The sequence below is a fragment of the Mustela lutreola genome, chromosome 4 (genome assembly GCF_030435805.1).
Source record: "Mustela lutreola isolate mMusLut2 chromosome 4, mMusLut2.pri, whole genome shotgun sequence".
Lineage (NCBI taxonomy): Eukaryota > Metazoa > Chordata > Mammalia > Carnivora > Mustelidae > Mustela > Mustela lutreola.
In genome coordinates this window covers 80,442,819-80,468,178 of record NC_081293.1, presented here as the reverse complement: position 1 = coordinate 80,468,178, position 25,360 = coordinate 80,442,819, and the positions used below count along the sequence as shown (strand labels likewise).

At 39.2% G+C, this 25,360-nt stretch overlaps 1 protein-coding gene across 3 annotated transcripts in view; it reads right to left on the bottom strand.

Moving 5' to 3' along the window:
* Positions 1-25,360, bottom strand: part of RYR2 (ryanodine receptor 2) — a 751,000-nt gene that overhangs the window by 262,125 nt on the left and 463,515 nt on the right. For all 3 annotated transcript variants that reach the window (XM_059170336.1, XM_059170337.1, XM_059170338.1), the window contains exons 26-28: positions 19,856-20,015; positions 16,681-16,828; positions 1,880-2,088 (exon numbers count right to left, since the gene is read on the bottom strand). In XM_059170336.1, coding sequence (XP_059026319.1) covers positions 1,880-2,088; positions 16,681-16,828; positions 19,856-20,015 — 517 coding nt within the window. The remainder of the gene's footprint in view (positions 1-1,879; positions 2,089-16,680; positions 16,829-19,855; positions 20,016-25,360) is intronic.

Genomic DNA, 25,360 nt, shown 5'->3' with positions numbered 1-25,360 from the left:
GCCTGGGTGGCTCAGTGGGTTAAAGCCTCTGCCTTCAGCTCAGATCATGATCCCAGCGTCCGGGATCAAGCCCAGCATCAGCATCGGGCTCTCTGCTCAGCAGGGAGCCTTCTTCTTCCTCTCTTTCTGCCTGTATCTCTGCCTACTTGTGATCTCCGTCTGTCAAATAAATAAATAAAATCTTTAAAAAAAAAAAAAACCTAACCCAACATACTTTCTATTAAAAAATGAACTTATTTTAGTTTATTAAAAATTATTTACTTTATGAAAGTAAAATAAAGTAAAATTTTACTTTCATAAAGTAAAAATTTTTTTTTTACTTTATTAAAAAAAAACTGTTAAGTTTTTAGAAATTAATTTGTCACACTAAAATAAATGCATCCCAGGATATGGGTTGTTTTTCTCTATTTCCCAAAATACAAAGAACTGTGAATAGAGAAGGAAGCTGAGAACTTATTAATGAAAATGACATTCTAATTTTCATCTATTTTGAAACAAAATTCCATTCCTTGGAATGAATGGCACTGATAGATTAACAGAATAGAAATCTTGAGGCATTTCAGTATATATCAAAACCAAAAAAGCTTCAAATCAAACCTAAAAGATATTTACCTAAATAATGAGTCAAAGATTAAATATACACGCCAACGTCTTATACACATAAGTGAAATCTAGTATTAGAAATACATCTCGAACATAGTTTTGATAATGTGACTTTTGAATCTCTAAATGTAACCCACTGATTTATGGGTACACAATAAGTTGTATTATTTTGTCAAATATATCTGCTCATTTTTCCTCTTAAGAATCGCCTCCACCATGACTTGATATGTAAGGGGGTAGAGTCATCAATGCAAAGCAATGATATGATTATTCCCAAGCACAATACACTATACTTTTAAAAAATCTATTCCAGTGAATTACGTATCAAAAGATGTTAAATTTTCCATATGAAGTGAAAAACAGGCTCAGGAAATGTGGTATTTCAAAAACAAAGTAGGTCAGTTATTCTAGAAGACACAATATTAACTTCTAGCCTAGAAATGTTTCCCCACACATGCATACCTCAGTACATGAGATATGTATAAATGTCAAATCTCTTATGATTGCTTATTTATGCTAATTTCCTTTTTCAATTAAAAGTAACTTTTCCCATAATGAGAAGGAATGCAAATTCACAAAGAAAATAAGAGAATAAAAATAAGATAGAGGAATAAAATATAATTTTATCAATCAAAAATGGCTATCATTATCCTACTGTAGCTAGATTCATATATACATATTTTAAAATATTTTATACATATAAAATAATTTTTAAACATTTATATAATGTCTAAGTACATAATAAAACAAGCACCTGACCAGCTTCCTTAAGAAAACCCTAAGACCTTAAGAAAAATTACTAATACTGAAAATGAAAACTTTTTGTGATTTTAAACAACACTGTCTCAAGTGTTCTTATGGCTATTAAATGAGTGTACCTACCATTTATCATTGCTTGAAAATAAATTCCTTCTACGGAACTGCTTATGTCAAAGTGTATGCAATTTGTTAGCATATGCATTTTTACCACTTAGGACAGGCAAAGAGGATTCTCTTTTTTTTTTTTTTTTTTGGTAACAATGGAGAAGCAATGTTTTACTTCTTGAATTTCACTACAAGGGTGGGGGGGGGGATGTTTTGAGATCATAAGGACAAGAGTTTCCCTAGGGCTTTTTTTTTCCAGGTTGGTGCTCCAGAAAGTCCTAATTCTGCTGTCCTCCCCAAAGAAGCAACGGTAAGGAAGGCACCCACAGGTGGACCCGCCCCAGGAGACCGCAGCCTACAGAATCAGGAACCTACGAACTTCGGCGTCTGGGGCTCAGCACAGTCTGCTCACCTTGAAGCCATCAAAAGCAAAGGCACGTTCGTCGGAGCCAAGCTCTTGGTCAGGTTGACAACCTGGCCTGCTCCAGCCAACCCTCATGTCGCCGGCAGTGACTGCCTCGAACTCAAAATACCACCTTCCTGCCTTGACAGCGTAGGTCTTCTCGGCGCGGAAGATTCGGAACCGCTCCCCGGTGCCGCTACACACCTCCGCTCTGGCAGCTGTGAAGGGAAAGAGATCCTGGGGGGTCACTGGACGGGAAACTGAAGGAGGAGAGAGGACATCACAGAGCATCTTTAATTGAACTTCCAGGGATGATGGCAACCGGTCTTTCTTACCCTGGCTCACGTTTTGTGATGTGTTTTCATATACCTGATCAGACACCAAATCATGGAACCAGCTTGGAGAAAGGGAAAGCACAGGGCTTCCAGGGGAAAGAAGGGTTGCCGAACCTCAGGAACAGTGCAAGGGAGGACAGGGAACTAACTGCAGGAGAAACCTCCCAGCCTCTTGGTGGTTTGGCAGGGGGGATGTGAGATGAACTCAAGGGCAGGGATGGGAAGCCCATGAAAGAGGTCTGAACTGTTCTGCCCAAGAAATGAAGAGACATTCGGGGGTGAGGGAGAAGGAAGAAGCAGCTTGAAGGTGAGGAGGAGAGAGAAAGCAACAAGGTAAAGAGATAAATAGCAGAGAAGGGTAACCACTGACTAATTCTCCAGACAGGATGACTAAGGGCAAAGCTCTGGTAATGTCTCACATCTTCACCATAATGTGCTACACACACAAATGTTGTGTTTAAGTTTTGAGGGAAAAAGAAAAGGGTCAAGTCAACATCAAGGACTCGTGTGGTGCTAAGTTGGGAGCGGGGGGGCGAATATACATATTCATAAAAATAAGATGCACTTGGGTTGGAAATGCCAGAAACACAAAACCTCGGACCAAGGGGCCTGGTGCCAGGACAGCCATGAGAACATAAGCCCCTAGGAAACCCCAGGGCATGAGGACAAGGGCCCACTGAGCTGATAGGTCAAAGGATATACCGTCAGCTCAGCTCAGATCTGGGTTAGACAGAAGAGAACATTTAAGTGATATTGACCAAAGTCACAGGAGGAACAAATGGAAGAATTCTAAAGCTCCCTAATGCAATAGCCTGTGTCCTTTCCACTCTGCCTCCAATAGCAGGCACAGAGTCAACAGGTCCTGGTTAAATATGAGTTTTCATGCGCTCTCCTTTTAAGAGCTGGGAACGATCTTATAAATAATAGAAGTTTAATATCTGCTTAACCACTGATTTGATATGAACAAACAAGAACTATAAAAATAATTCCAATAAGCTTTCAAGGGCACCAATAAACACAGAGCCAAATCATCTACTGACGATCAAGCTGGCATTAAGAAACAAAGGACAAAAAAAAAAAAAAAAAAAAAAGAGAGAGAGAGAGAGAAGAAACAAAGGACTAAGATGTTTCTGTTGATTGCAGGACATACAGGTGAACTGTAACTTTTGATAAATCTTTCACAAGCTGGGTTAAGGTTCTGAATAAGCAACACTTTGTTGTCCCACCTTCCTCTCCCAGTTGCACACCCATGCACACCTCAACCAAGTCTGCTCCAAGCAACTGTGTCTCCAGCAGCGACAGCCTCAAATCCCAATGCCACCTTGCATACGCGTGCGCACACACACACACGCACGCACGCACACATCATGCTGTACACTCAAACATCTTGCTGAAAAATAAATGCGTTAATAGTTTAAAAACAGATATTCGTAATAGTATATGGAGCACGCTGCATGTACGAAATCCTCTGAAGAGAAAATAGTTTGCTTCTAATACATTGCAGTTGGGGGTGGACAGGAGCCTGAATGAGAAACATCTCTATGGTGAAGGACAGAAAAACTCTCATGTCTGTTACTTAGTAACAATGATTTTTGAGAGATAGGAGAGCAAACTGCTTTTTGAGGAAAAAAATATTATCAGATTTTATGATACTTAGAGGCAGTTATGGCTATTAAGAAAATAGTCTAGGGGCTTCTGGGTGGCTCAGTGGGTTAATCCTCTGCCTTCGGCTCAGGTCATAATCTCAAGGTCCTGGGATCAAGCCTGGCATTGGGCTCTCTGCTCAGTGGGGAGCCTGCTTCCCCCTCTCTCTCTGCCTGCCTCTCTGCCTCTGTGTCAAATAAATAAATAAATAAATAAATCTTTTTAAAAAGTTCTAAAATAAAAAGAAAAGAAAATAGTCTAGCGGCACCTGGCTGGCTGTCAGTAGAGCACACGATGCTTGATCTCAAAGTTATGAGTTCGAGCCCCACATTGGGTGTGAAGCCTACTTATAAAAAAAAAAAAAGGCAATTCTAAATAGTACAGTAATAGTACTAGTAATAGTAAAAAAATTGAAGTCAAATTTTCCATTGTAATATTTCCTGAAGTAACGGCATGCTGATCCATTATTTCCTTAAGTCATGGTTGCAACCTTCCCTGAATTGAATATTAAACCATGATCCACATGGACTTTTGGAAGTTACTTTTAATGAAAGATAAAAGCTCTCGTGTAGTTATCCATAATTTTAATTATGTCAACATTTACAGATGAAAATCATACATTATATTCTAGAATGCACTAATAAATCAAACTCCCAATTTTCTAAGGATAAAATATTTTGTTCTTTAGAAAACTAAAATAGTAAAAAACCCATAGGTTCTTTTTTCCCTCTTTCTGTTCCCAGGCCAAAGGACTCCACTCACATGCATAGTGTTTTCAAGGACAGCAAACAAATTTTAATATGAGCTTAAATCAAATATGTTGGAAGGCAAATTTGGTATAAAAACGTAACAGATGACTTCCTTCAAAGCCACTACAAATTTCTCTTGGTCATAAGATTTACCATGAATTATCTCTACATACAGATAATGAAAATAAGGGGCAGCATATGGAAAAATGTGCGTCAATCCCAGGTAACAATGTGGAATTTCTTAGACTTTGTATTTTTTTTCCTGACCTTAGCTGCCGCATTATTCTTACTCTCATTGATAAGACTCGACCTGAACTGGAAATACACATATTATTCATAGACACCATTATGCAAGGGACTTGTAACCTCCATGGACTTCCTCTAAATGTCTGTAGGATTCATGGTTCCCAAGTCTTTATTTTTTACATTACTTTAGAGAAGCTTACAATTATGGTTGCAAGAAGCAACAGTTTAGCATTCCATTTTCTGATAAAATACTAATTATTTAGTATTCCATTATTAAATGGAAATCTGAATCTACAGAAGTCACATATACACACAAAGATCCCAGGTGATCTGTAACAATTTCTTTTGCATACCCTGTAACATCAATCTGCTGGACACAAAGTAGGGCTCTTTAAGTACTGTGAGACTGAAACTAGGAACAAAGGCTTTCCTGAGCCTGGATGTAGGAGCCCAGGCATATACCTAATGGGCAGTGTTAGTCTCAAAGGCATTGAGCTCTCCCCCAAACATGCTTATGCTTTCCTTAATTTTAAACAGATCCATATAAGTTTGGTAGGTGATTATAACTCATGTAAGTATATTTAGATTATTTTCTTATATTGTTATAAAGAACATAATAATAATTGACATTTTAAAAGAATGAACCATTAGCAGATGTATTCCTGGTGAATTTTATCAGGAATACTGATACTCAAAGAAGAAATTCAGGATGTGTGCCTTTAACAAACCATCTTAGATAAACAGTAAAGCCTGATAAAATCCTGTGTTCCCAGGGCCCCAGGGATCCTGGCACTAAGAGGGCACACACCAATGACGGACCAAATGGGACTTACATGCTGTACTCCAAACCCTACTTTTAAAAGATACTTACCACTAGGGGGCGGTCAAGATCAAAAAATAAAAGTTACTTATACTAAGCTATGAAGGAAAGCAGGCTAATCTTTTTCAAAAATTTTAGATATGTTTAAAATTTATAAAATTTCATAAAATAAAATAATAAAATTAAAAAGTTTATACATATCTAAAATTTTTTTAAAATATCTAAAATCCTTCAGGTGTGCTTACATAATAATTTTTAAAATTATTGATACTAACCAGTCATCTTTTCAACTTCCTGGTATTATTTCTAATCAAACAAGTCAAACCTTGATAAAGCTGTAGAGTAAGAATAACTTAGTTTTTCAAATGTTTGAAAATGTTATTTAGAACACTACTCAAAGATAGTACATTTTACATATTGAGTTCATATTCAAGGTATAATATGTAAGCATTCAGGTGATAACTAGAAAATAAATTATTACCCTGATTTAAGTACACAGAGCTAGATGCAATGTTATCAAAATTGTAAGCCCTTAACATCTTTTTTAATGTCAGCAAGGACAGCACAGCCGGTTATGTTTTTAATCTTATCTCAGGGATCACCAGAAATATTTTGCTTTATTCCATAATCTCTCACATCTATCTTTTAATTTCCACATTCACCATCCTTGTTCTGAAAAATCACAAATTTTCTAAACCTCCCAACTGGTCTCTCTACCTCCAAGCATTCTCCCCCTCCAATCTGTTCCTTCCCACTGTTGCCATAGTTATATCGCTATTGGAAACTGTGATCACACAACAAGCTTTTGCTTTAAAACTTCCTGGGGCTAGAATTCCTTGCACAAATTTATCCACATTTCTTAGCTGGGCTTCCAAGATATTCCATATTTTGTCCTAATCCGTCACCTTCAACCAGCAGTTTTTTCTCCCAACTTGTACCTCATAATTTATCCCAACTAGACTACCAATCATCCCTCAATGCCTTCTACACTTAATTATATCATATATATTTTCCCTCTGGTGGAAATGCTCTGCCTCATCTATTATCTACTTGTTGACATTTTGATTCCTTCAATACCTAAATCAAATGTCATTTTATCCCCTTATTGATTCCTTCAATTAGGAAATAATTTTTTATGTATTTTCCATAAAGAAAGTCAAATTGCTACTAAGAGGAAGGCATTCTACTATATATGGGAACACATGGTGGACAAGAAACAGGACCTCAGCCTTCACTGTGGAGTACATTACACTAGCCTGTTGCTCATAAAACTCTGGGAGACAACCTTGCCAATCAACAACCAATGGTTTTCTCTAAATTCCTAACTTTCAGAAACCATGCCATCCTCTGATCACTTTTCCCTCCTAGTTTCCTCATTTCCTGCACAAACACATTCACTCCTGGAACACATTAACTTCTTCCTAGGTTTCCCTTCCTTATCTAGATAGCTTTTGATGTCTTCTGCCCTATTTCTCTTCTCCTTATTTGCTGTCAACCCCAACCTTTGTCTGATTTCAGGTTCTTCATTCTCCTCAACATCTATACTTGCTCTACTGAGCTTGCTGGAAAGCGTAGGCACACGACAGATTGGCACCACTACTAGACAAGCTCACGGTCTCCAACAGAAATGAGACCATTAATGTTTCTCTGCAATCTTTTTATCTGTTCGCAACTAGCTCTCTGTTACAGCACACAAAACAGCTATTTCTAGTTTTTATTGTTGAGTGTCATCAGCAGGGTAAAGACCTCCAAAAAGCTTTCTCTATGAAACCAACGAGAACACTGGAAAAAAAAAAACATCAAAATCAACTTTCAGAGTTCTGGAAATTAGCCAAAGTCTGGCAACAAGCTGGGACATTTTTTGATTAAAGTGGATGAACATTTGTAAGGACAGCAGGCTTACTGGGGTTTTAACTTGCTTTGGTGCTATCCTCTTCTCTCTAGCTACATGGCACATTGAAAACCAACAGCTTCTCCATTACAGTGAAAATCAGCAACCTAGCTGCTGAGATGAGAAGAAGAATTCCTCCAAAGCTCATTCACAGATAAGTATCATTATCTTCCTTTAATGGTAGTTCTTGGAAAATCCCATTTGCAAGGCTTCTCTTTATTTGACCTTTGTTTGTCCAGAGCAAACAATCATTTCCCCAAGGGCATTTGCTGACAATCATCAGAGGCAATTTTTTAACACTGCAGCTACTTAAGCAGTGAGGCAAACATTAAGATGACCAAAAACTGAAAAAGAATAACTGATGAATGACATGTCCATGTGGGTTGTGAAAAGTTCCAGTGTAATCCTGGAATCCAGAATGCCACATTCATGTCCAGGAGAGTGTGTGTGTGTGTGTGTGTGTGTGTGTGTGTGTGTGTGTACGTGCGTGTGTATTTAGGAAAGACCTGAGAAGTCCGTAAGTTCTCACCACTGGGATACCTTAAGGATCTGCAGTAAGTGAAGGTGCCTGGTGATATGTTGGAGGCCTGTCCCAACAGGCACACAAAGCCCCTCCCTTAACAAAGACTGGGAGACTTCAAGTGCCAGACATTTAAGGAAGTCTCTGCCCAATCCCTAGTTGACTATGAGGCTAAAGAAACACAGACTCCCAGGGCCACACATAAAAAAGAAAAAGGTGTGCAAAACTAGTTAAGAAACTCCTGCAAAGAGACAAAGTATGAATCCCACAGGGGAAAAAACGAAATCAGAAATTGTCCCTGATACTAAACAAAGGTTTTTCATTAGCTACTTTACATGTGTTCAAAGAATTAAACAAATCATGTCTAAAGAACAAAAGGAAAGTATGAGAATGATGTCTCACCCAAATAGAGAATATCAATAAAGAAACTGAGATTATAGAAAAGAACTAAATAGGAATTCTGGAAAGGTACAATAACTGAAACTAAGAGTCTACTAGAGGGGCTCACCTGTAGGTTTAAGCTAGCAAAAGACAGAATCAATGAAACTGAATAGATCCACTGAGATTACCAAGTATGAAAAACTGGGAAAAAAAGGAATGAAAAAATAAACAGCCTCAGAAGCCCATGGGACACAATCAAGTGTGCCAACACACATAAAATGGACATCTCAGCAGGAGAAGAAAAGGGCAGAAAGAATATTTAGAGAAACAAATTTGATGACTAACATACATTTACAGTTCCAGGAAGCTCAACAAAATCCAAATAGGGCAAACTCTAGACACATTGTAATCAAATTACTGAAAGACAGTCTTGAAAGGACCAAGGCAGAAGCTACACATCCCATACAAGGATCTTCTATTAAGAGTAACAGCCAGTGTTTCCTCAGAAAACACGGGGGGCCAGAAGGCAGAGGGAGGACATGTATAGTGAAGGGAAAAGAAGATAAGCCAACCTAGAATTCTACATTCGGCAAATCTTCATTGTTCTCTTCAAGGCTTCCAACACAGTCCAGCCCTCTCCCGCTGCTGCCCCCTTAGCAAATAAGCTCATTTTATCTTTCAACAGAAAATAGGACCCATGTAACAAGAATTCCCTGGGCTTCATCCTGACTTTCCATGAACACGGGTTTCTACATTCCCTTCAATCCTTACCTCTTTTACCAAACTTAGGGGAGCAAGTGTTCTCCCTATTATATTAGGCCAGTCCCTTCCTCCATGCTCTGAATTCACCCCCCACCCTCCCAGACGCTCCATTTTGTCCAGCTCCTTTTCTTTATCTTCAACCTCCTACTTTCTGCTGGTTCTTTCCCTTAGCATATAAAAATGTCCAAATATCTCCCATTTAAAAAATAAATAAACTCTTTAACCCTTTCTTCCTCTCTAGCAGACAGTCTCAGCTTTATACTTACCTATGGGTAGTAGGTAGCTCTGTCTAGTGTCACGCATGCATTTCAAACTCAACATGTTTATTTTACTTTTATTTTTTTAAGAGAGGAAGAGAGAGAGACACAGAGAGAGAGAGAGAGAGAGAGAGAAGGGGGGGAAGGATAGAGGGAGAGGGAGAATCTCAAGCAGGCTCCATGTACAGCACAACTCTGAGATCATGATCTGAACCGAAATCAAGACTCGGATGTCTAAACGACAGAGTCACTCAGGCGCCCCAACTCAACGTGTATAATGTCAAACTTGGCATCTCCCCAACATCCATCTCTACCTGCTCTGACTCCTGTGTTCCCTGTGAATGTGGAAGCACTTGACATCTACCAGCCCAGATACCATCCCTGACACCCCTCTGTCCTTCTGCAAATTCTATTCAAAATGGTTCTATTCATTCATTCTATTCAAATGGTTCTGGCCTGTTCTCTCCGTGCACAACATTGCCTAAGCTCAGAACTTCAACACTCCTCATCTACACTTCTTTTATCGCTGCCAAACTGTTGTCCTCACTTCCACTTACGTTCACCTTCAACCCATTCTCCCAAGAGTCACTAGATTAATTTTTTTAATAGAAAAAAACCTTAATACTTTTTTTCAATCTCTGCCTTCTCTACTTCACTTTCTGCCACTTCTCAAACTCTACATTTAGCCACACCAAGCTGAAACCCCACATGCAATGCCCCCTTGTGGCTCCAAGCGTTTAGACATGTCATTCTCTTGGAATACATGGAACCTGGTTGATTTCTATTCATCCTTCTATATTTTCCCCTAGCTTTACCTACTTTTAAGTAGGTAAAGTAGGTGGTTTTAAAACATGTCTTCAAATATTTTGTCACATTGCCTTTCAAAATGTGTGGGCTTGAGTGTGGGCTGCTTTACTGATTCACATGTAACAAACAGAATATGGCAGAAGTAATTGTAATGGGCACTGATGCCTCCCCCTCACACTATCTCTTATTCACACTGGGGGAAGTCAGCTGTGTGGAGGCACTCAAGCATTTCTCTGAGGTGGTCTACTGGCAAGGCGCTTGGGCCTCTTACTAAGAGCCAGACAGAAATGGAATCCTTTGGCCAACAATTATGCAAATGAGCTGTCCTAGAAGCAAATCCTCTAGCCCCACTGACGTCTTTAGATAACTGATTCCGTGAGCAACTTGACAGCAACCTCAAGAGAGACCACGAGCCAGAACTACCTAATCCACTCTCAAATTCCAAACCATGGCAACTTTGAGATAACAATGTTCATTAAGTCATTAAGTTTTAGGGGGGGAATTTGTTACACAGCAATAGACAACCAACATACTTCTATGAAGACCACTCCGACATCAGCAAGCTGAGTTAAGCCCTCTGTGCTGTGACACTTGACGATTAATGCTTACACCATAGAGTGGTGTTGACAATTTAGAGTCTCTCTTCCTTGCCTCCCCTGAAAGCTATCTGTGGGCAAAAACAGTTTTACTCATTTTTAATCTCCAGAACTAGGCATAACTACGTATTAAAGGCAAATGGAAAGGAGGATGACATGAAATATGGAAGTAACGTGAAACCCAAACAAGGATTTTATAAATATGAACTCCTTCCCTTCTTGAAATTCACATAAGCAACAAGAAAGTAGGATGTGGAGAAAGGGGAACCCTCTTCCACTGTTGGTGGGAATGCAAGTTGGTGCAGCCACTTTGGAGAACAGTGTGGAGATTCCTCAAGAAATTAAAAATAGAGCTTCCCTATAACCTTGCAATTGCACTACTGGGTGTTTACCCCAAAGAAACAGATGTCGTGAAAAGACAGGCCATCTGTACCCCAACGTTTATAGCAGCAATGGCCACGGTCACCAAACTGTGGAAAGAACCAAGATGCCCTTCAGCAGACGAATGGATAAGGAAGATGTGGTCCATATACACTATGGAATATTATGCCTCCATCAGAAAGGACGAATACCCAATTTTTGTAGCAACATAGATGGGACTGGAAGAGATGATGCTGAGTGAAATAAATCAAGCAGAGATAGTCAATTTTCATATGGTTTCACTTATTTGTGGAACATAACAAATAACATGGAGGACATGGGGAGATGGAGAGGAGAAGGGAGTTGAGGGAAATTGGAAGAGGAGGTGAACCATGAGAGACTATGGACTCTGAAAAACAACCTGAGGGTTTTGAAGGGGCGGGGGATGGGAGGTTGGGGGAACCAGGTGGTGGGCATTATGGAAGGCACGTATTGCATGGAGCACTGGGTATGGTGCAAAAACAATGAATACTGTTATGCTGAAAAGAAAGTTAAAAATAAAAATTAAAATTAAAATTAAAAAATAAAAAGAAGAGCATGTTGCTTTTGATGTTGGGTCATGAGTTCATCCCTCATCTGCTTATAGAGATTATAAGTAATTAAACTTTAAAAAAAATAAATTTTTCCTTGAGAAAAAAAAAAGTAGGTAACTGCAAGGTAGCAATACATTGCCTCACAAGGGTATGAAGAAGACAAAATTATGGTTGTAAATACTGTAAAATTATACATCATAAAGGCAACATCTTATGCGGTATCCAGGGAATACGGTCATCCCTAAAAGTGAAGACATCAGATGTAACTGACACAACCTATGCCTTTGACTGATAATGTCTTTAAAATATAATCATCACTGGGGTGCCTGGGTGGCTCAGTGGTTAAAGCCTCTGCCTTCGGCTCAGGTCATGATCCCAGGGTCCTGGGATCTAGCTTCATATCGGGCTCTCTGCTCAGCAGGGAGCCTGCCTCCTCCTCCTCTCTCTTTCTGCCTGCCTCTCTGCCTACTTGTGGTCTGTCTGCCAAATAAATAAAAATCTTAAAAAAAAAAATAAAAATAAAATATAATCATCACTATTTATTTCTGGCATATACTGCACATGTCCTTGTACAGGGTAAAATGCACTTCCTTTCTTGGATATCAACCATAATTTTTTTAAAAAGTTCATTTCTTTTGTTTGAATGGGTAATGCAAATAGAGTATAAAATTTAAAAGAAATGATATGTGGCAAAATGTAAATCTTCCCTCCCACAGCTGTCTGCCGGCTATCTAGCTACGCTTCCTGGAAGCAATCACTGTTACCATTGTTTTCTGTGTCTATTCGCAGTCCGTCTGTGCGTGTGCAAGTGTTTACATATATTCTTTGTTATAACGAGAATAGTACCACGCTCTTTGCAGACTTCACGACTTTGCTCTTTAACCTTAATATGAAACACCTGAGAGCGCTTCCTGTCAGCATTTCATTGTACTTAACACCTTCATAATATCGCATCGTGATTTTAACCAGCTCCGATGCCAGAATGTTTTCTCATCTGACTTTTCATTTTACTTTTTGGGGTGTTCGTGTATGTGTGTGTGTCCATATAAGTCTGTGTGGGAGAGGGTGTGTATGTGTATGAACATGTGTTGGGAGCTCCAACAGAGACTCTGCTACTCAGTTCATTCATATTATTCTGTTGGTCTGTATAAGTCTCCTTTATTGCTCTTTTTGTTTTGTTTTTGTTTTTGTTTGTTTTTGCTTTTTCTTAATCCTTGATCACCACTGGCATTACTCCAATATGTGTGATATTTTCCTTGTTCCCGGTCTTAAGGGAAAAAAGTCTTGATGTTTCACTATGAAGTGAAGGCAGGATAACCTCTCTCACCACTACTAATAAACACTCTAAGTCTTAACCAGTTCACTAAGTCAAAAGACAAAAAATGCATGATAATTATAAAGGAAAAAGTAAAATACGGGGGGGGGAGGGGAAAACATTATGGTTATGTGGGTAGAAAACTGTAAACACTTTGTACACAGAAAAAGAATAAAAGAAAGAAAAAAAAGTAAGATGAATTCTGCCAGATCACATGATATAATTATAATAATATGTATATACTAATAATGTTTCTCATATTCAGTGAACAACTAGAAGATGAAAGGAAGTGAAAACTAATTTAATTTATGATATTTCTAAAATATCAGATGCCTCTATAAAATAATGGGCAAGACCTCTACTCTGAAAGTTGGAGACAAACTAAAGACAAAAAGAAAAAAAAAAAAAAAAAGGAAAGATATGCCATGTTTGTGAACTGGTAGACTAAATATTGTTAAGATGTCAATTCTCCCCTAGACTGACCTACAAAGCCAGCTGTAAGCCCATCCAAACCAAATTTACAAGTGGGGATCTAAAATGTAAGAAAATGCAAAGAAAAAAAGAAGCTGACAAAACTCTTAAAGAAGTTAGAGGACTACCCTACCTGATTTTAAGATTTGTTAAAAAGTTACAATAATAAAGACAGTAGTGTGGTATTGAGTTAAGGACAGACATATAGATCGATAGGACCCAACTGTCAATAGATAGATGACAAAGGTACCAAGGCAATTTAATGAGGAAAGGATAATCTGTTCCAATAAATTGTGCTGAGACAGTTGGATATCGACCAGGATGAAAGTGAACCTTGACCTTAGTGTCTCATCACAAACAAAACTCAAATTAGACTACAGACCTAAACAAAAAAGTAAAATAATAAAACTTCTGAAAGAAAGCACAACAGAGAATCTTTGTTTTTGCACAGGCAAAGATTTTTCAGGACATAAAATATACAACCTTAAAGGGAAAAAATCATAAAGGACTTCATCAAAATTAAGAATGGTGGGCTTTCTGAAAGATCTCACTGAGAAAATGAAAGCACAACCCAGAAACAACGAGGAGTTATTTCCAATATCTGACATAGCCCTTATACCCAGAAAATTTATATATATGCTTACAATTACATATACTTATAATTCAATCAAAAGATTAAAAAAAAAACACCCAAATTTTTAATTGAATATAAATTCAGGGGGGAAATAAAAGACTTATACCAATGGCCAGTAAGTACAAGAAAAAAAATTCAACATTATTACTCATGAGAAGAATGAGAATTGAAACTGCAAGATTCCATTTTGCATCTACCAGAACACTTAAAATCAGAAAGATTAGCTACCAATCCTTGGCCAGGATGTGGGAACAACTGGCACCCTCATACACTGGTCATGGGAGTAACTTTGCAGAACCATTTGGAATCTTCCTATAAAGAATATATCTGTCCCATGGTCCAGTAATTTTACTCCCTAGATATTTACCTGAAGAGAAATGAAAAGTCTGAGTCTTCACAAAGACTTGTCTACAAGTCTTCATAGCAGTTTTATTCGTAATTGCCAAAAACTGAACACAATTCAAACCTTCATCAACAGAAGAATGGATTAAAAAAAAAAAAAAAAAAAAAAAAAACTTATGGTTTATTCTGTTACATCTTAGATAAGAAGCTATGTATTGTCTATTTCTATTCCAGTGGTCATATGGACTATAGACTCTTTAAGACACAGATCCCTCTCATACCTTCCACACCTGATAGCACCCAGTTAATAAGGGTCTACCAAATATTTGTTGCTATAAAACTGACCTCAAGAGAAAATAAGGAGGTATAATTATGAACACCACTGTTACCAAGGGAATACCTAATTTTATTGGCAGCAAATGTTAGGATTCAGTATCTACTAGAGCTCTTGAGATGTTAACGACCTACTGAATCAACTCCACAGACTGAAGTCTGGAGTCAGAATGCCTGGGGATGGGATTCTCCACCTGCAACGTAGCATACAGAAAGGCAGAGAAGTCTCTGCATCTCAAGTTCCTAATCTGTAAAATGAGCTTAATGCATGGATCACCCCATAGGGTTACTCCTGTGAGGATCACGTAATTATAAAGGTCTCAGAAACACCTGCTGCACATGACAAGCACTATATAAACATTAGCTATTATTACCACTTACAGTCTGGATTTCTATGCACAGATACAACACTGAAGATGTTAGTCATTAGAGAATAGTTAGGATACATTTTTAAAAATTTTCTATCAAAAAAATACAGGCACGGGACGCCTGGGTGGCTCAGTTGGTTAAGCAGCTGCCTTCGGCTCAGGTCATGATCCCAGCGTCCTGGGATCGAGTCCCACATCGGGCTCCTTGCTCAGCGGGGAGCCTGCTTCTCCCTCTGCCTCTGCCTGCCATTCTGTCTGCCTGTGTTCGCTCTCTCCCCCTCTCTCTCTCTGATAAATAAATAAAATCTTTAAAAAAAAAAAAAAAAAAAAAATACAGGCACTATCAGGAAACACACATTGTTTATTTCACTTTGCCGATTTTAAAATATGGAGAGTCATACCAAGTCAAACTTCAGGCAAAGGATAAAGGAATTGGTACTGATATTTTAAACCATATTCTTAACAGGTATTATTTAAGGGGGAATGTGTTCTTTATAAGACCTCTGGAAACCCAGTTTTTTCAACACAAATTTATTGAATGCCTATTCTAATGCGCTTATCTTAAAGCAAAATGTTGCACTAATTAGTTAATATTACCTCTAGGTATGAGTATAAATAATGAAAGTTCAGAAGACACGAGTTAAACAACTAAATCAACTCTTTTGAAGGAGAACGGGTGGGGTTGGGTGGGAGCTGTACCACAGTTAAGAGAGTACACTGTTCATATCAAACTCTTTGGGAAGGTTTCTCTCGTTTCTCCCCCCAGCAGAATCACTGTAGTCCTGAGACACTCAAATGAGAGATGAGTCTAATCCCTCAAGCGTCCTTCAGGAAAAAAAAAAATGCCCTAAACCACTGTCCTAAATTACAAACTAGATAACATCCCAAAGGACCCATTGTATGCTGCCCTTTTAGCTAATTATTTGGCTCTGAAGAACTACCACACAACTTCGATATCTGAGAGGAAGAAAGGAAAACCAGAATACCATGATCTTGGGGATGCCTGGGTGGCTCAGTGGATTAAGTGCCTGACTTTGGCTTAGGTCAGGACCTCAGGGTCCTGAGATCGAGTCCTGCATTGGGCTCCCTGCTCAGTAAGGGGCCTGCTTCTCCTTCTCCCTCTGCCCCTCCCCCCTCATGCTCTGTCTCTCTGTCTCTCAAATAAATAAATAAAATCTTTTTAAAAAAATAGCATGGGGGCGCCTGGGTGGCTCAGTGGGTTGAGCCTCTGCCTTCGGCTCAGGTCATGATCTCAGGGTCCTGGGATCGAGCCCCGCATCAGGCTCTCGGCTCAGCAGGGAGCCTGCTTCCTCCTCTCTCTTTCTCTGCCTGCCTCTCTGCCTGCTTGTCTGTCAAATAAATAAAAATCTTATAAAAAAAAAATACCATGATCTTGATCTGGCGCTTCCAGGTTGTAGCCATACCCCAGCAGCGTGCGCACGGCCTCACGGAGGCTGTCCTTATTGGATTTCTTGGTGCGGTCATCTAGAAGGGCATAGGGAACCAGACGAGGGTTTCTTCTGTTCTTTACATCCTACAGGAAGAGAAAAGGTGTCCATCGTCAAAGTAGGACTAAAGCAATCCTTCTGGAAGGGTGACAGCTTCCAAATATAATAGAATGTGAGGCCCCTGAGGTAAAAGCTGCCCCTCCCCCACCACCTTAGTCTTTTCAGGTAATGGAAGTTACTGAACCCCTAGCAATAGAAAAGATGGATCAGATGAGTGACTGCAGGCCCTCCCCAGGAGAAGAAGAAGTAAACAACAACAACGACCAAGCCAGCTGGAAGGATCTCTTCAACCACCTTCCATCTGCAGGAGTCACAGGGCAACCTGTGAATTTAGAAAACATGGAATTTCCTTGCAAAGCTGACAGACAAGTCTTTGTTACAAGAACAGCCAAATGATCACTGGTCACTTTTCAGTGATTTTAGTCCACAAACAACATATGGCTGCTATCTCTTTCTCGGAAAAACTCAGCATGTTATAGACAGCCATTCTATGAACTCAAATGGCCTGAAGAGTAATGCATTAAGGTGACTCTATCAACCTGTGAAACCTGTTAATAGCAGAAATACTGAAATGCCTACAAAACTCATGAACTGTTTATTACAAAAGAGGCTCCAGGTTTAAAATGCGATGGCACTGATGTTGGCAAAGCCAGAAAGCTAGCTATCCTACTATCCTGCCAAAAGAAAGCGCTTCCTTTCCTCCACTGCCTGAGACTCTGCTGCAGATTTTGTCGGACTTTCCAGATCTCAAGAAGCATTCTCAATTCTCAGGTGAACCTGAGCTTGACTAAGAATGACGAGGCTGTAGATCCTTCCCAAATGTCTAAAAACAAATATGCCACGTGGTGGATGGGGTTTGTCTCGGTTGGGTAAGAGCAAGGAAAGCTTTTCTTACTGTCTTCTCCCCTCTCTCTAGCAAATTTGTACTGAACACCTGCTCCTGAATACATGAACACGGATGGACACATTGGGGGTTAAGGTCGCCTAGGTCATTTGGTGGGGAACACCACTCCAAAGCCACACCAAATAAACTAACACTATCAACATCACCCTGCTCTCCTCTCTTTCAACGTGGTTTTAGCCCCCAAACTTTTCCTCTATAGAAGGTCTGAAGCATTAAATGAATCATCCTCCTCTCTTGAGATGGTGTCCTGGGACTCAGTTAAAAGGAGCTCCCCAGGGGATCCGACGCACACTCATGTTTGAAAGCAGCTGTGCTCGAGAGACAGAGAAGAGGGTAATTTGAGGAAACCACTCTCAAGGACTTTCAGTAGGTTATGTTAACAAGAAGGTGATGGAAAATTCAAGACATTTATTCAAATAACCTGGCAAACATGGGCTATGTCAGTGGGGAGTGCGGTGGAGGGATGGGGTGCGACCTGGGGGAAGGAATGGAAATGATTTAAATGAGAGCTCCAGCAGGTTCAAACAGAGCCTTGTGCTTTTATGAGGAAACACATGCACAGGAAGGAGCGCTCCTACCCTGAAGACAGGGACCTTAGGGAACTGCTCATTTGTCTGACAGAGCTCCGTGGTCTTCAAGATAAGTTAAGCCCTCCTTTTGCAGAGCCAGTGTGAACCCCTCATCCATCTGGGAATATAAGGTTCAGGTTCTCTCTCTCTCTCTCTCTCTCTCACACACACACACACAAACACACACACACACCCCTACACATAGAAACAATGCTGGAGCAGAGGTAGTGTTGACATTCTCATCAGCTACAACCAGCTTAATTCAATATAAAAATATATTTTATGAGGTATATCAAGGCTCTTCCATTTTTATTTGGCCTTCCCAATAGCAAGAAGTCACTGGCTTACACGGGTTTTCAAAACTCATTTCTTCAAACCAATATTTAGGCTGTTTCCTGGACCATAGTCTAAGCCTGTAAGTAAGAATCCATTTTATTCCTGAAAAATTCTAAGTACAGGAAGCCTAAACTGAGCTGCCAAGAGGCACTGCAACAAGGCAGTGAAGCATCTTGGCTCTGGAGTCCGAAGGCTTGATCCCAAGCAGGGTCTGCCACCTGCTAGCCGCAGAGCGCTGGGCAAACCGCGCCCAAGGAGGATCCCCGTGCACCATATGTCAGCTGGGAATAAAAGGATTCCTCCCTCACGGAACTGTTGTCAGAGTTTAAGAGAATATGTGTAAAGCTCCTGTCGGGGACAGCCACCTAATTTAAGAGCAAACCGCCCTACGTATTTGGTCTGCCCAGGCACTGCTGTGAGCCTCTCTCACAAGTAAGTTATAGAATGACGTTAAGTTCCTTACTGCCGAGGGAAACAGTGGCTCAGAGAATTTAAGAAGCCTGCCAGGGTCACACGAGGACTCAGAGGTGAGAGGCTCAAATGTGTTCTTCGGCCCCTCGGCGATGACACCTCCTGGTGTACTCACGGACTGTTAGTCACTCCCACCAGCGCCACCATTAATAGAGAGAGATCCACGACTCTGACATCCAGAAACCTCAGAAAACCCATCCTTGACTAACTTTAACACAAATTCAGTTGGTGGTAGAACGTGATCTGAATTGAAGCAAGCCTGTTTATAGGCTTTATTTATCCCCTCTTGGTATGATCAGGCCTACACGGTGCTGAACAAATAGTAATTTACATTCTGCTGCCCTGCGGAGGGTGCTAAGAAGCATGTAATCGATCACCGTATCGCCATTCCAGAAACCGAAAGATATCTGGATTCTGACATTCATCTGGCCCCAGGGGTTTCAAACGAGGAACTGTGGACCTCTTTTATCATTATTGTATATCAATCTTCTCATATTTCAGAAGTTTCTCCTTAAAGACAATCTCAGAGAGAGAGAGAAATGCCATGAAACCACATTATAAATCACTGTGGTGGTTCAAACTCCCTGTTTTTACTCAGGGTTATGGTCATCTGACTTCCAGAGTCCAGCACTGGACAGGTGTGTCACTGCATACGTATATTAAGACATGTATGTGAGTTTCAAAACAATAATTATTTAATCTCCCCTGTTACGAACAATGCTGATTGGCACTTAAACAAACCTCAGCCTCCATGCTCTAAAGCCCCCTCATACCTGTTGGATGCCATAAGTCCAGCCCTGCCGGATTCGATCCCGGGCCCACACATTATGGGCATTTTCTGCCAACTTGTCCACCATCGCTTCCTGAGATGGGGTGAGTTTGATAAAGCTCAGGTCCATTGGGGCAGGCTTGTACCCACTTGTCAGCTGGTAACTATAAGGCAAAACAAAAGAAATATGTAATTGGCCTTTTTGAAAAAGTCAAAGCTGAAAAATCCCTATACCAGTCTCTTTATAGCCATACCTACTTCTAATGGTTCATTTAACCACAGTGGTTACCTGGTCAGCAAGCCTGGAACCCTTCACTTAAGCTAATAACTCATTAAGTAGAAAGGCCACACAATCTTGGTTTTAATTTTTATGCCAGTGAAAGCGAAATGAGACAAGTTACCTATCTCTCAAAGTTGAGAAGGATTTACTGAGTTCCTAACTCTTGAGGCTCTTCTATAGTACAAACCACCAAAATACTGGTTATCAATGAAAACATCTGATGGATTTCTCTTCCTATTCTCATTTTCTTCAATTATTAAGTGTTGCATTAATTTGTATATTTACGTATTTAATGAATCTGTGGATCTTTACAGATACTAGCTATTTATTATTCTATAGGTAAATTTTAATGCATTTATAAGTTATTTTCCTATTTTCTTTCTTAGTTATATAATTTAGGAAGCATCTGGATAAGACAGAGGGTAGAAAATCCCAGGTATTTAACCATCTAAAAAATAATGAAGGCCTGGGTTTTAAGGAACTCTTACCTGAAACTACTTCTATATGCTGAAATGGAGAGAAAGCACTAAAACAAGTGTAGGTTTTCCTCTTTCATAAGAGCTATAAAATTGAAAAATACCAAGTTTCCAGCATGTACATATTAGGGCAATAATACTGCCCGACCCCCCACAGATACACACAGAGTCACCTCATTCTCTTTAACTACTGAGATTCCAATAAAACCTGTTTTATAGCTGCTTCTCTTCTGTTCTTCTGTCATTGTTGTATTACCTATAGTCAACCAGGCCTTGAGGTCAGATTTGTTTCTAATCCATTTTTCAAAATGCCATCGTACTTGAAATAGGACATGGCAGATAATCAGCCTTCTGATTTATAGTTTTTGAAAGATTTGGTGGAAGGAAGCAAGATGGCAGAAAAGTAGGGAGCCTTGTTTCATCAGGTGCCTTGAATGTAGTCAGATAACTATCAAATCATTCTGAAAACCTATGAATTCAACCTGAGATGAAAGAAAAGAATTGCTGGAATTCTACAAATAGAAAAGCAACCACTTTGGGGACAGTAGGAGGTGTGGAGAACTGAATCAGATGGAATACACTGGAAGATGAACAGCAGGGGAGGGAACCTCTGTAAGCAGCTCCCAGAGAGTGTTACAGCCCCAGAGCACAAAATCAGTACTTTAAAAAATCTGCTCCAGTGAGAGACAACCCTACTGGAAAGGTGCTCAGATGGCAAAGCGGGACAAAATTCTAGGTGGGATCCTGTGGTCTCAGGATCCCCGGGGTCACAGAAAGAATGGGCATGCCTGAGCTGGCAGAGCTCCCAAGCACTGGAGCAGGAAACTGGCTATGGTCAGCAAGCCCAGGAGTGGGATCTCAGCTCAGTTCGCCATAAACCGTGAACAGCAATTCAATCAGAAGACTGGTCTCCGTGCGGGGAGGCCTACATGTGGCAGGCCTGGGAGAACCCTCTTCTCTCCCCTGGGAAGAAAAGTAGGGTGTGCTTCGAAGGAGTCTGCAGAGTTCGGTGCACATAAAAGTGAAGACTGCTTTTCCCTGAATTTTTACTGAATTTAGGGGCCCAAGATCTTTCAGCTCCAGGGCTAGAAACAGGGATACAGCCATTTTTATTTTCATTTAATTTTTGTCCTCTAATGGGCCACAGAAATCCTTCGGGGAATAAAACCCACATAGAGCAACCCAAAGCAGCTTACACTGAGACTGGTCCCCTGGCAAGGGACAGTGCAACTCTACCCAGGCAAAGGCATCTGAGAATCAGAGCAGCAGGCCCCTCCCTCAGAAAACTAGCTATAACATCAGTGTAACACCAAGTGTACCAAACACACAGAATTGCAAAACTCCAGTGTGAGGGGAAAATAGTATATAGAATTCGAGGGTTTTTTCTCATGATTCTTTTATCTTTCAGTTTATAATCTTTTTCCCCCCTTTTCAACTACTTTCTTATTTTAGCAACTCTATTTTTTAGCCTTTTTTAAAAACTTTCATTTTCACATTTACATTTTATAGATATAGTCTTCATTTTTCGCTTCCTTTCACTGTATTCAATTTCATTTTTGTATATATATGTTTTGCTTTCTTTGAAATTTTGGGATTTAGGGTCTTCTAACAGAGCAAAATATACCCATGACCAAGTGGACCACCCTGTCTTATCCACTTGGGAAATTATATTTTCTTTTTTCCTTTTTTTTTCCTTTTTCTTTTCATTTTTGGTTTCAGACCTCTTCAGATTTGTTTAGTTGGTATTTTGCTTGAGTCATCCTTGATATTTTTTATTTTATTCCCTTCTTCATCCATTCTTCTCTAGGCAAAATAACTACAAGGAAGAATTCACAACAAAAGAAAAAAACAGAAGTAATACTCTCTGCCACAGACCTAATCAATATGGATATAAGTAAAATGTCAGACCTAGAATTCAGGATAACAATTATAAAGTTACTAGCTGGGCTCGAGAAAAGCATAAAAGACACCAGAGAATCTCTTAATGCAGAAATAAAATCTAATCAGGCTGAAATTTAAAAATGTTTCAACTAACATGCATTCTAAATTGGATGCTCCAACAGCTAGGGTAAATGAGGCAGAAGAGAGAGTCAGTGACAGAGAAGACAAGATGATGTAAAAGAAGGAAGCTGAGGAAAAGAGAGAAAAACAACGAATGGATCAAGAAGGGAAGCTTCAAGAAATTAGCAATACCATCAACAATATTAGAATTATTGTGGTCCCAGAGAAAGAAGAGAGACAGGGACATAAGGCATATATGAGCAAGTCACAGCTGAGGACTTCCATAATTAAGGAAGGAAACAGACATTCAAGTCCAAGAGGTAGAGAGAACGCTCCTCAAAAATCATTAAAAATAGATCAAAACCCTGACATATAATAGTGAAGCATGCAAATCTCAGAGATAAAGAGAAAATCCCAAAAGAAGCTTGAGGCAAGAACTCCTTAATCTACAATGATAGAAATATTAGACTGGCATCAGACCTATCCACAGAGACCTGGCTGGCCATAAAAGGCCAGAATGACACATTCTTGGTGCTAAATGAAAAAAAACATGCAGCCAAAGATGCTTTTTCCATCTAAAGTATCATTTAAAATGTATGAAGAGATAAAGAGCTTCCAGGACAAACAGAAACTAAAAGAATCTGCGATCACCAAACTAGCCCTGTAAGAAATATTAAATAAATTTTAAATTTATTTTAAAATTTATATTTTAAAATATAAATTTTATTTTATATTATTAATATTAAATAAATTATCTCTCTCTCTGAAGAGAGAGCCCAAAAGTAACATAGATCAGAAATAAACAGAGACAATCAACAGGAACAGGGACTTTACAGGCAATACAATGGCACTACATTCATATCCTTCAATAGTTACTCTGAATGTAAATGGACTAAATGCTCCAATCAAAAGACACAGGGTGTAAGACTGGATAAAAGCAAGACCAATCCATATGCTGCCTATAAGAGATGGACTTTAGACCTAAAAATACCTTCAGATTCAAAGTAAGGGGGTAGAGAACCATTTATCATGGCAATGGATGTCAAAAGAAAACTGGGATAGCAATCCACATATCAGACAAATTAGATTTTATTTATTTATTTTTTAAGATTTTATTTATTTGACAGAAAGAAAGAGAGACAGTGAGAGAGGGAACACAAGCAGAGGAAGTAGGAGAGGGAGAAGCAGGCTTTCCACTGAGCAGGGATCCCATGCAGGGCTTGATCCCTGGACCCTGGGATCATGACCTGAGCCAAAAGCAGATGCTTAATGACTGAGTCACCCTGGCATCCCAGACAAATTAGACTTTAAAGCAAAGACTGTAGTAAGGGATGAAGAGGGACACTATATATACTTAAGGAGTTTATCCAACAAGAACATCTAACAATTATAAGTATTAATTATATAATTATATATAATTATATGTATATAATTATAACAATTATAAGTATTAAATTAATAAAGAAAACACATTGATAGTAATACAATAATAGTAGGGGACTTTACCCCACTCACAGCAATGGGCAGCTCATCTAAGCATAAGATCAACAAGGAAATAAGGGCTTTGAATGACACACTTGACCAAATGGACATCACAGATATATACAGAGCATTCATTCCTAATGCAACAAAATACACATTCTTTTCAAGTGCACATGGACCACTCTCCAGAATAGATCACATACTGGGTCACAAATCAGGCCCCAACTAGGACCAGAGGATTGGGAATATTTCTGCATATTTTTAAATCACAAGGCATTGAAACTTGAACTAAGTCACAATAGGAAATCTGGAAGGAACTCAAACACTTGGAATTAAAGAGCATCCTACTAAAGAATGAATGGGCCAACCAGGAAATTAAAGAAGAATTTTTAAAATTCATGGAAATAAAGAAAATGAAAACACAACTGTTCAAAACCTTTGGGATATAGCAAGGCAGGCCCTAGGAGGGAAATACATAGCAGCACAAACCTTTCTCAAAAAAATTAGAGAAGTTTCAAATATACAAGCTAGTCTTACACCAAAAGGAACTGGAGAAAGAACAGCAAATAAAGCCTAAACCAAGCAGGAGAAAAGCAGTAAGAAAGATTAAAGCAGAAATCAATGAAACAGAAACCAAAAGAACAGTAGATCAATGAAACTAGAAGCTGGTTCTCTGAAAGAATTAATAAGATCAATAAACCACTACCCAGACTTATCAAAAAGAAAAGAGAAAGGACCCAAATTAATAAAATCATGAATGAAAGAGGGGAGATCACAACCAACACTGAGGAAATACTAAGAATTAGAAGAACATATTATGAGTAGCTATATGCCAACAAATTAGGCACTCTGGAAGAAATAGATGCATTTCCTAGAGACATACGACTACCAAAACTGAAACAGGAAAAAATAGAAAACCTGAACAGACCCATAATCATCAAGGAAATTGAAGCAGTAATTAAAAATCTCCTAACAAATCAGAGTCCAGCGCCAGATGGCTTCCCAGGGGGAAGAACGAATACCTATTCTTCTGAAGTTGTTTCAAAAAAAATAGAAAGGGAAGGAAAACTTCCAAACTCATTCAATGAGTTAACAAAAGAAAGGTCAAGCACCATATAATCCTCTCAGTTGATGGGAAAAAGCATTTGACAAAATATAGTATCGTTTCTTAATTAACACTCTCCACAGTGTAGGGATAGAAGGAACATACCTCAGTATCGTAAAATCCATCTATGAAAAGCCCACAGAGAATATTATTCTGAATGGGGTA